This window comes from Calonectris borealis, chromosome 7 (genome assembly GCF_964195595.1).
Source record: "Calonectris borealis chromosome 7, bCalBor7.hap1.2, whole genome shotgun sequence".
Taxonomy (NCBI): Eukaryota; Metazoa; Chordata; class Aves; order Procellariiformes; family Procellariidae; genus Calonectris; species Calonectris borealis.
Window position 1 is genome coordinate 43,861,670 of NC_134318.1, and position 12,707 is coordinate 43,874,376.

General features: G+C 42.2%; 1 protein-coding gene across 1 annotated transcript in view; it reads left to right on the forward strand.

Moving 5' to 3' along the window:
• JAKMIP3 (Janus kinase and microtubule interacting protein 3) overlaps nt 1–12,707 on the forward strand; it is a 91,390-nt gene that overhangs the window by 36,522 nt on the left and 42,161 nt on the right. The window contains exons 3-4 of the mRNA XM_075155315.1: nt 1,004–1,245; nt 4,529–5,026. Of these exons, the coding sequence (XP_075011416.1) occupies nt 1,111–1,245; nt 4,529–5,026 (633 nt within the window). The 5' untranslated portion in view covers nt 1,004–1,110. The remainder of the gene's footprint in view (nt 1–1,003; nt 1,246–4,528; nt 5,027–12,707) is intronic.

Consider the following 12,707-nt stretch of genomic DNA (forward strand, 5'->3'; position numbering starts at 1 on the left):
TTGAGTTTCATTGATAATACAATGTTCTAAATTTGGCACGGCCTCTACAGACTTTAATTCCAGAATGCTGCTGTTTATTCTTGGGCAAAATCTCTGTTGGAGAATTTTGAAATAAAAATCAACAAATGTATGTAGCTTTTAGCACTGTACTTAAAACTATATGTTTTGTTGACAAATCTGAAGTTATCACTATAAATTGTGTATGTTGTATAGTTTGAGTGTGTTGAGATTAATGGGTAGACATAGAGTGCAAACTATAATAATATATGAATTTTGTGAAGTTGGGTCCACTTTTGCCCAGTTCTCCACTGTTCAAGAGAATGAATTTGCTTGTCTCAGTTTCATTTGCGTAGATTTGACTCAAAACGTCTTAGTGTGAATAAAACTCCTATATTGTTATCAGACTTAGATAAACATATATAGAACTTAATTGCTGTTTTGATGATACACTGCACACTCCTGTATAGAAAGCTTCTGTTGCCTTTGGGTAATTTCTTCTTGCTTCTGTACCTTCTTACTTTTTTTTTTACTTTTATTATTTACATCATGAATATCTGAAAAGTATTTGTAGGAAACCAAACATTGTTTTTCTTAAGACTTTTTTTTTTAATGAACATAAAAGTATTCTGCCTATACTGAAAATAGTTTTCCCAGCTGCTGCTGTCTCCAAGCCATGACAGTGCCAGGAGATGGTGCTTGGACATCCCTCCTGAACATCCACATCCTCTGCGCTATGTGAATTCCAGTGCAAATGAAGTGACAGAAAATGTTTATAGTTTGTGATTTAAATGTTTTGCTCTATACAGGTGTAATACAAACTATTATTACACCTGACAATGCGTCTAGCTCTTACTTAATCCAGGGAAGAGCCACTTTAGCTGGCTGACATGTACCTCATGCTTTCTAGAAATGTCTTGTGTTCTCACCATGCATTTGCTGGGTATCGCATTGCCTACCCAGCTCCGGCGCTCTGACAGTGCTTATGTGATTTCCCTCCTTCCAGGCAAGTAAGAAAATGTAGTGGGACGGAGGCAAGGACGAGAAGCCCCGAGCAAGCGCTGGGACAAGGGCCTCCGGGCGGGACTCCCCTCCCTGCCGCGCGGCCTCACCATGTCCAAGAAGGGAGCCAGCAGCCGAGCTAGGGGGGAGAAGCCGGACGCCTTGGCCGCCTTGCAGACTGCCAATGAAGAGCTCAGGGCCAAGCTTACTGACATCCAGATAGAGCTCCAGCAAGAAAAGAGTAAGGTGTGCATCTTTTCCTTTCCTCCCCCATTAATTAAAATAAAGGTAGTCTGCTGTTTCTGACTGCTAACCACTCTTCGGTCCACTTGTAGCTGACTTGTACGTGACTTCGACAATAAATCACCAGAGTGCATGCACCAGGAACTAGCCTTCTGCGGGAAACAAAAGGCAATTGTTCTTCTTGTATTTATAACGTGAATGGGGAGAAAAGATCACGGGTGAAGGCGAGGGTGCTTTGGCAGTATAGCTCTCAGTGGGAAAGCCAAGCAGTGAGGATGGCCAGTCCCTGGGCAGGCAGGACTCAGCTGTGGGCAGCACGCTTGCTTCCGCCATCCAGGAAGAAATGAAGTTGAAAAATCGCATAGCTAAATGCCAGCAAAAGATGTGGAAAAACAAACATCTGCTCGAAACAGATGGCATACTCGTAGTGGTGGGCTGAAAGCTGTCCATGGCCTTTGTTTCTCTTGCTAGAACTTTTTCTAGTAAATATTTACCTTTTACGAGGATGTCTGCATTGAGGGTTTTGAATGCAATTTTGTGTTATTCAGAAATTCTCTTTGCTTATTATTCTCTTTCACATTTACACTAATTTAATTTGGCTTTTATGGTCAAAATCCTTCAAACTGGCTGCATACAATTTTCAGATGTGCGGTAATAGGCCTCAGCTCTGCCTCCCCTTGTGATTGCCAAAGTTTAAGGAGACACAGTTTTACCCTGAGCCTTGGAGAGAGCGGCAGCTGATGCAGCTTGAGCCTCAACTTTTAGAGCTTTTAGTATAGCCTTCAGACCACTTCTCAGTGAGGGCATGAAAAATTTATTTGCTTTTCCATAATCCCCCAAATTAGTTTCCACTGATAAACTTTGGGGTTTTTTTGTTCCAGAATGCTAATAGAGACATGCATTATCATGCCAGGGACAGAATGATATTCTGCATTTTTCCATTAATTTGCATCATTATCAAGTATTGTAGACTATGAATCTAATTTTTAAGAAAGCTCGTAAGGGGATGTATATATATATATTTAAATAGAACACCTATTAATCCTTTTGTTGTTAAGCAGTGTTTGCAGTTTTAGGACTGAGGATCCTGTTTTCCTTCCCCTTGTCCTCCCCAGTCCTTTTGATACAACGCTTTTCATCATGGCTCCTCTTGAGTTTGTGGTATGGTTTTAAATTGAAATATCATTTGACCCTTCTGTGATCAGATACATTTAGTTATCTGTAATGCATAATTCATTGCTGAAAAAGCATCTGATAAAATGCAATTGTTTGGAGCTTCGCAGTAGCTTGCACAGAGCTTTTTCTGTCTTGCATATGCATGTGCGCACAGCGCAGTTTGGATCTGCAGGCCAAAATATTGGCTTAGCATCTGGTTTCTCACATATTCTTTTGGAGATGCAGTGTAACAGCTTCTGCAGATATCCAGTTGAAAAATGAAGTAAGGACTCAGACTTACTCCACGAGATACTGGCTAATTCCTAAATGTGTATTATCTTAAATATTAGGTTTTTTCTAGCAACTACTACAAACACGTTAGGCTAGTTTCTGAGCATACACTTCGCATAGTGTATGGATATTGATGGCTAGTTCGGTTGGGTTTTGGGCTTCTTGCATAACTTTATGATACTTATTTATTTTGTGTTAACTCATGCTATTTAGGGCACTGAATTGGGCAAATTAAAGAATCAGTAAGATTGCAAGGCATTATTATTTAATTATAAAAATAGAATATGGTGCTAAAATCAGCTTTGGTGCCTAGACTTTTATCCTCAATATCAATAATTTGCAAAATGACAATGATACATTTTTGTTTCTCTTTTTCTAAATATGCAGATATTTCTGCTTATGCTGATCTCCAGTGAAAGAAAAGACTTTTCTACAAATTTGTCAGGGTTCTTTTTTTTATTTTCACAAATTACTTTGCCCTTAGAAGACTTCTCGAAGTTCTCTGTAATGTCACAGCTTTTTCTTTACACGTGCATGGTTTGGTTCTGCAGTGTTCTCATTTGTGAGGCAGGCTTAGGCGTATTCTTAACAAGGAAACCTTATGGTGTTAACTGGGGACGAAAAATGCATCTTTAGTAAAGAGAATTGACCTGAACATTTTTTCCCAATAAACACTTCAGTAATTAATTACAATGTAGGGAATATCCATTTCTTAATTTTAGCATTTAAATATGTGCATAGGCTGTTCTGATAAACATTACAGGACAGAAAAGACAGAGCAAACAGACGTGCACTCCCTGCCTCGGAATAAACCTCCCCAAAGGAGAGGGTCAGCTATGCAAACACTGCAAATGCTACTGCAAATATATGCTGGGAATATCTTCTAGTGCAATACCTGCCATTATGCAGCAACCACTTCAATAAAAAGCTGAGGTGGGTCATTTTTCCCCTAAGGCACATGATTCTCATTTGTACCCCAGAAAATCACTCATAACCTAACTCTGTCGGCTCTTCTGGTGTGTATGCACAAATGTAACCTCCCAAGCAGAGATGTATAGTCACTAGTGCAATGGATAGAATCATAGACAGTAAGCTGTACATTAGTGCCTTACTAAGTGCAGTGGTTCATAGCCATAGCCACCCAGAGGACAGGTTGTATCTTAGTCGTTGTCACTGTTGATTTCGATTATGGGGAGCTGCAGTGGCTACACCAATGACAAGGTGAACACTTACTGGTGCTTCTGGAGAGAGGATGCGTCTGCCAGGGCTAAGACAGAGTTGTGCCCAAAGTATTTGTAGTAGATTTAGAATCATTTTTACAACCCCGAGTCCTCCTGACTGCATTGCTAGATCAGCTGCGTTACTAAAGATCCCCACAGGTACCTGCCAAACCTTGAGTCCGATGACAACTGTGACAGTGCATTGAAAGTATTTGCCATAAATTGCAAAAAAACTTTTCCCTGTGAAAATGTGTTGCAGGGGTTTGTAATGTGTATTTTCTTAACACGAAGTGTTTCAAGAGAGGAAATTACTCTTTCGTAAGTCTACAGCATGCAGGCTGTGCGGCAGAGCTCAGTGACCCTAGTTTTACCTGGAATCTCCTTAAAAAAGGGATGTTTAATATGTAATAAAGTATTAGATCATAAAGAATCAATAAAATGCCAAATGTGTAGGTCTGCGTGTGGTAATACTAACTCACCAGGTTGGGCTTTTGCTCTAAGGCACAGACAACACAACCTTAAGGTCTAATATTGTAAAGTGTTCCATACCATTCTTAGATAATATTATAACTTGTATTAATCACTGTTGATTAAAAATACTTTTTTGATTTTCCTTGTAGGTCAGCAAGTTGGAAAGAGAGAAAAATCAGGAAGTTAAGCAGATCAAAGAGCACGAACAGCATAAAAGTACAGTGGTGGTAACAGAGCTCAAAGTCAAACTTCATGAAGAGAAAATGAAGGAGCTCCAAGCTGTTCGAGAAGCACTTTTGAGACAGCATGAAGCTGAACTACTTAGAGTAATAAAAATTAAAGATAATGAAATCCAGAGACTACAGGCCCTTCTCAATGCTGTACGCGATGGGGCTCCTGACAAGGTGAAAACGGTGCTGCTCACAGAGGCGAAGGAGGAGGCCAAGAAGGGGTTTGAAGTTGAGAAAATAAAAATGCAGCAAGAAATTTCAGAGCTGAAGGGGGCTAAGAAACAAGTGGAAGAGGCTTTAACTATGGTCATCCAAGCTGACAAAATTAAAGCAGCGGAGATAAGGAGCGTGTATCACCTGCATCAAGAGGAAATCAGCAGAATTAAGAGGGAGTGTGAGAGAGAAATTCGTAGACTGGTACGTGTTGCTATCTGCATCTATGTTTTTACTAACACTTACGTTATTGATAGTAAGTAAATTAAAGTTCGGTGCTGGACTCAGATGAATGGATAAGGATGGGCATTCAAACTGGAGCTTGCTTCAAATCGGTTTTACATTTACTAGTAGAGATGTCAAAAATTTTTTTAAAAACGATTAGGATGTTTTGTAAGGAGCTTCTTTATCCATGTCACTGCCTATTAATATTGTTCAGATTTCAAATGTCAGGAAGAGGCCTTGGGTTACCAGCTGGTTAGGGGAATTTCTATTTCCCCACCATTGTTCCTTGCTGATCCACCTTGGTCCCTCCTTTTCCCTGCCTTTGCTAGTTCCCGTAAACATCACATAATGAGCTTTACACAATCCCAAAATGCTCTCTCTTCTGCATCCCATAGTGAGTCCTATACCCTGTAGGCAATGACCCCCTTCACTCTGCAAGGCGTTCAGGAAGGGGTTCCTCTCTGTGACCCACCTTGGTGGCTTTCCCCCAGGACAGGCGCTGGTGCTCTTCCTTTGGTGGCCCCGCGAGCAGCGACTCAGCAGGCTCCCGACCTCAGTATGTTACTGGGATCCCTCACCCATCATTGCTCATCTGATCCTCACTGGGTCTTTGCGTGTGCTGATCCACCTTCAATCACCTAATCGAACCATTTGAGTCTCAGGTGCAACAGTGTGACTCTCAAAGGCAATAGCTACATACTTATGGCTTCGGAGTATTCCTCCAGTGTGTTTGGAAACTTGTTGGAGAGATTAAATTGGATCACGTTGCTTGGAAAAGGGGAGAACCCCCTGTGGGAGCGAGCTCCCTCCAAGAGGGAAGTCTTTGCTTGAGAGCCTGGCAGAACACCAACACCTTCTGTGTTTTAGGATGATTTCTTCTCCACTGCCATCTCGGACACTTGCCTTACGATTCACAGAGTCTTATGAGTGCACAGCTAATTTGCAGGACTGTATCCCTTAACTGTTGCTGCCATTCCCAAGGACGTGGGAACAAATGTAACATCCATACTTTCATGATGCATGTTTTGGGTCTTGTCTTAGTTTTATTTGAAGTTACCATCTTTTTGTGTTTACCATGCTTTTTTAGAGCATTCAGTGTCTCAGTATAAACTCATCCATGTCTCTTCTAAGTCATTATCCCTTGACTATTATCCAAATCCTAAAAAAAAATTAAAAATGCATAATCAGCTTGCAGACTGGCCCCAAGTCAAAGCATGGCAGTGTAGCCATGCTTCAATGAATGCCCTGCAGAACCAACCCACTACAGAGTTGGTACAGCATCGTCTGCGTCCTAACGATCCAAAGTGACTGACAGCAACTGACACACCGTGCACTGCTCCATTAGTCAGTGGAGCATTGCGTACCCTTTATTTAGCCACCCCTTCTCTCAGACTTTAGGCTGTTAAGTTTTCTTTCCCTTCATAGATTATTTTATTTTTATGAAGAGGATATTAAAATAATTTATAACCAACTGATCTATTGATACTGTTCAAATATCCTGCAGTGTAAGTACTTTCTTCTCTAAACATACATTACTAGATGCATTGATTTAATACATCAGAATGAAAGGATGGCTAATGTACGTCCTAAATAAACTTGCTGCATTACATGAAAAGTCCACGCTAATGGCCTCTAATGTAGAAGCTATAAAATAAATATGTTCTTAGTTATAAGGAACAGAGTGGTTTGAGGTTGTTTCCTAAATTGCCTTTGAAAATCAAACTTTTTTTTAATTCCTGCTTGAAAGAATCAGATTATCTAACTGTAGTAATTAAATTACATGATGCCATCGTTTTACCAAGCCCTGAGTGCTTCCTGGATGACTTTAAGTACTCTCAGCTCCATTGACTCGACTGTAATTGATTTCAGTAGGAGCTGTTGGCTCCTGGCACCTTGCAGGGGAGGGCCCTGCCATTTCAGGGGGGAACGGCTGGTGCCACGTCATATGATAAAAGCTCTCCTCTCTATGAAAATGAGGCAATTCTCAAAACACTTAAACTGTTACTGAAAACCAGTGCTTTTTCCCCTTTTTAAGATACGGGCCATCAATAAAGTACACTCATTGAGCCTCACTGGGGTTGCAATGAGACAGAGAGAAATGCAGAACAGCCCGACGTGAGTGGGTCCATCCATCCAATGGAGCGATGGGATTGCACCTTCATGTAACGGCTGTGGCAGACATCCAGCCCTGAATGGTTAATGGATTCAATCAGGATTTTAAAAGCTCCGTGATTCATGTACAATGCATTATTTAGCCATTTTAACCAAGGGGGGGGAGTAACCTTCGAGCAAATTATTATTTCACGCCAAAAAAATACTGCTTTTTTTGTTTAGTCAGAATAGAGGAAGACAAGTTGTACTCATTCATGTTTAGTTTTGTAATGATGTGAAGTCCTTTAACATAAAGTAATTTTTTGGAGTTATTTATCTCTGATAGGTACGGTTTTTCATTTCCAAATCAAGTACATCTGTGCAGGCTTAGCTTATGGAAAATACTTCCATATATAGTCAGTCAAAGATTCTTTTAAAAAGGTGAGTTAGTACTAGTCTATTATTCTCCTTTCAAATTAAAACTAGGGTTTTTTTCTTTATTGGACAGACAGGAATACATTTGTTGATGTCTGTCTTTAGACTTTTGGAAAAATGTTAGATGGCCTTTAAAGTAACAGATGTGGTAGGAAGATACAGCATTATGCAAAAAGGAACTGTACAGCCATCAAATTTACTTCAAGCAAGTTTATTTTGGTCTTCAGCGTCATCTTCTTTTGCCAAGGGAGATGCAGGGTATATATGCTCAGGCTTTCAAAATAACCAGCTCTAATGTGAACCTTTCCATTTTGTTGACTTACTACAACTTTGAATGCAGTCAAATTGTCGCATCAAGCCAAACCCAGTGCCAGTGACTGAACTTTGTCGTCACCAGATTTCTAAGGGGAATCCCTGCTTTTCTGCCCTCTTCCAGGAGAGAGCTTGGAGAAGGCACAGCTGCACTGCAGCCTGTCAAACCAGCTGTGCCTGCCTGAGTGCTGTACTCATCTCCAGCAGTAAAACTAAATCCAAAATATTCTTGTGGTCAAAAGGAGACTTCCAAATGCAACTGCAAGCTGGCTCCCCTCCCACTCCCGTGCCAGGACACGTTTTCAGCAGACCCTACATACACAGCAAACAGGCTGTTACAGTAGAGGGGCAATATTTGCAGGTGGTAATTTTGGTGGTTTTGCACTACAGGCATGCAGAGGCTTGCAGATTGTAACAGCTAACAAGGTGTAATCTCTCTTTAGAAACAGTTCCTGCTTAGTATTACCAAATAAAAATTCTAGTTATTCTAGTTATTTTTCAGGTGCCTATTATTTTTCAGGATAAGTATTACTCATTGATGCTGATGGCTTTGGACTAATCCTATACAGCAGAGCTGAGCATCTTTCAGTTCTGTTAACAGCATAGGAAAGGAAATAACATGTTTTGCAAAAGTGTATGTTCAAATTATTCTGGCCTCGTGGTTTCTGTTTGCACATATGGCTTGTGCTGTTTGTGTCTGTAAAGTCTGAGCGTGATGCTCTCCAGAGAAGTACAACTAACCCAGTTAAGCTATTGCTGGCTCAGAAGCTTACGAAATGTTAATGTAAAAGATGAAAGTCCCTTGCAGATGGTAAGAAGTAAGTATGGCAACGACCTTCTTTCTAAAGAATTTCTAATTTTAGTAAACTTTTTTTAAATTTTAATTTGTGCATTTTAAAACAGCTTAAAATACTACACGAATGTATTTAATTACATTTGTATGTCTCCCACTAATAACAGCACGCCCTGTGTTAGTGTATGCACATGCAGGGAAAACAGCCCTTTAGTCAGGAGAATTCCCTGAGATTAACTGGCCTTGAATTTTGCTTATGGGGACTAAAATTCAATGTGGTAAAGAGCTTTTAAATTTTACTTAAATGTAGATTAGTCAGAAAGGTGAAGTGCTGAACAGCAATGGCCACTGCAGCCTCCCTTCCTCCTGTCTTGTTTATAAGGGGACTAAAACAGAAAAATCAGAAAAAATGAAGAAATTAGATTTGCTACAGACTGGAACGTGTTTATTTTCAATTTAAGAAACTTTGATTGATGATGACTACCAAAAGGTTTAATAACCTGCTCTGATAGTTCATGTCAGACCATTGTACATTGGGACCTTCATGGCTTCTTTATGGTAATCCAACACCACAGACAAAGAGGAGATCCATCTTTTCAGTATCCCTCTGAACCTCTATGTTTACAGGCACTTCCCTGAGATTTCTTTGTTAGGCAGTGGTAAATCAGTGAAGATGTGTGATTTAAAGGATGATATCAGATGAAAAGTGTAGGAAGCTGACTTTTTAAATATTAATTTCATTGGTGATTGATTTAGTCTTTATCTTCTTTTTATTCCCTTATATGGTGAAAAAATACCATATTTGGTATTATAAAGGTATTTCAGCAGTTATCCTGTACTGAAAGGTAGACAAATTATTCAAGGTGAATAATTCCTTCTTGCAAATGTGTACTGCAATTCACACCTCACACTCCAAAAGGAACCAGTTTTCAGAAACAAAAGCCTTTAGTCACCTAGCAAAGGAAATTTTTTGGTTACTTATAGCCTGAGTGGGGGCAGAAAATTACGATTTCACCTGCACCGCTTAACCTTTCTATGCTTAACAGCCTGACACTGCATCTCTCTCAACATCGTTCCAGTGATTTCAGTGGAATTATGGGGATTTGCAAGATGATAATAAGGGTTCAAAGCCTGCCCATCAGTGTCAGTCCTTTCAGCCAGTGAAGCTGCCAGCAAGGCAGCCACAGCGCTCAGGTCCAAGAGCCCGTTCCGAGGAAGTGTCGGGAGCCGGTGCGATCCCAGGGGAGCCGTGCCCTCGGCCCCGCGCCACGGGTGCTCTGCTAGAGGAGCAGTTTGCCGTGTCGCCAGGTCCCGGGTAGTATGAGTGTGTGTAACAGTTGCTGTAGCATGTTAACTGTCTGGAAATGGGCGTATTACATTTACTGGGCATGTTATAAACATTTTCTGTTTGGTTAAGTATAACTGGAATTTAATCAGTCTGAAATAGAATCGTTCTTTGGCCAAAGTTGTAGCAGAATCACGTTGCAGAATTAAGTTTTTGGTACTGCATATCGCACATGTCCTTGTTTAACTGAAAACAGATGACTATCATCTCCTCTCACGTCTGACAATTTGCAAGGTTATTGGAGCAATGATCGTGCACTGCTGACAGTGATCATCTTTTCATGAGGATTAATTCTGGAAGAAGATGTGAGAGGAGAAGTGTCCTGGGTGACCCTGGGAGGTATCACTGCACGGCTGATGAACCGCAGCTACTGCTGTCCTGCGGGACAGCGGTGCTGGGGCTATGCTGACAGCTTCCAGGCGCAGGTGATGGCTGCCAGTGTGTAAGCGTTGCTTAATTGCTTCAGAAGAAGCAATGGGATAGCCATAGGTTTTTTTCTAATGCCATCTAATGACAACTCTTAAAAATCCATACAACGTGCGAGATTCAGGAAATTCGGAGACTAGAGAGTGTATTTTTACCTTACAGCTGGGCCAAGCTGAGCACACGAGGCTACCAAAGTCCCCAGCGTGCTCCCCCCAGCTTTGCACCCACGCCACCTCTCCTGCACTGGGCCATGGACGCACAAACTGAGCCAGTCCAGTAAGCTGCCTTGGCAGAAAATTAACGAGGAAAGTGAAAAAGAACAGTTTTCCCGTGGATTGATATGATGAGCCAACATCTCCTATCGTATGACCTAGCACTAGCATAGGATTTGGGAGGGAGAGGCAGGGTGTGGGACCACCTCTTCTGCTGGGGGTTTGCTCTTGTGTCATAGCTTAACTGCAACGAGAAATTATCCTCTTGAGGAGCTGCCGCTCATTGTCATGCCTCCAGCAGCAACGTCAGCACAAAACGCTCTCAGCTTTCATCTCTTCCCTCAACAATAAGGGAGATGCACCAGTTTCTGGCCCCGCTCCGCCAAGAGGATCAGTAAAATGGGCTGGGGTGTTCCTAGGAGCCACAGCGTGGGTGTGGGAATGACACAAGTGGTTGTAAGGAGCATTTTGCTCTTCTAAAAATACATCACGTACTTTGCAATGTGCAGCTTATTATTGCAATATACGTTGTAATGTATATTGTAACAAGATGTTACAATACTGTGAGAGGTGATTACACTTTGCATTTTGTTTATCATCTGTACTGAAATAGGGAGAATTTTCCTTCATCAAAAAAAAAAAGAAATCTCAGCTTGTTCCTGTATTGTATCAGTTGTGTTCCCATCATTTGCAATGGTGGGAATCAATGCAGATTTGGTGCGTATGACAGCCTGGCTTAGATGTGTAAGCGTGTGAGCAGAGTTTAAATGCCTTGAATTAGGAACATTAACAAGTCAGCAGTATCACTCCGCAGGTATGCTACTGCCACCCCCCAAGCTACCTGTAAAACGTAAATCATAGTAGTTGATATAAATGTGTGGTATCAGAACACCAGCTTGAGTTATTCTTGTAGAGTATTTGGCAAAAACCAGTTAACTTAATCTAGCTGGCTGTTGCCGGTGAGTGACATATATCACCAGGACAAAGGGGCAATTGCTTTTATTTCTTTGAGAGCCTTAAGGAAAATGGTAGGAAAATGGAGAGGGAAGGTGAATGTGAGCACCACTGCACGCGGGGGCAGACATCCCCGTCCACCAGCCTGTGTATGTGAACCCCGTCTTTCAGGGGGGGTGATCACACCGGGGGGCAACCCTGTCTCCTCTCATCTGGGCCTTCTGTTGTCAGCCTGGGTGATGGGGGCCTGCCAGTTTCAGTCCCCTCTGTTCCCGAGGGCCGAGGCCTGGGGCAGGTCTCCTCGCATGTCCTAATTGCTGGCTCTGACACCGTGCCCGTGGGGACATGCGTTTGTCATGTAACAGCTCCAGCTGGAAAGGGGCTTCTTGTTTGCATTTAAAACCGCTGCCTACGAATGACTGGCTTGTACCCGCCAGGCACTGGTGGCTTCAAAGGCGGATTTCTGGGGCGTGCGGACGTGCTCCTGATGGCATCTGTGAATTTGCAGAGCGGCAAAGGTCCCGGGAACATCACAAGGAGAAATTCCCCAACCAGGGAACCTACATGTTGATTTTACAATCACAATGGAAATAATATATTTTAAAAGAATCACGCAGCTTAAAACCAGCTGCATGTCAGACCGTGATAGGCAATTGCACTGGGTAGCACAAGGAGGGAATAACAAATTTAACTTTGCATGGGATTATGTTTGCATAATTGGCATCAGCTGTGCTCATGGGCTGGTTATTAATTAGCACTCCCACATAAATATTCATCCCAAGTCAAGGCAGCCTGCTAGAACTAAGGTGGGAATATCCACGGCACGGCGCAGAGCATCCTCTCAGGTGGTTGGATGCTGCGCTCCTGCGCGCACTGACACCCTTTGACGAGGGCTGCTGGTGTCTGAAGCCATCAGACACACGGGTGGGGAGCAGTCCCGCCGTCCTGCACCCGCCGGTCCCGCACCCTCCGCGGAATGAGGCTGCGCGTGACAGCCTGGTGGGGTGCGCGCCTAGGGACCGCTGCCTCTTCCAGTGAGTGCAAGTTGTTTCTTTTCTTTGCATTTTCTTAATGTTACTAACACTAGGAAGA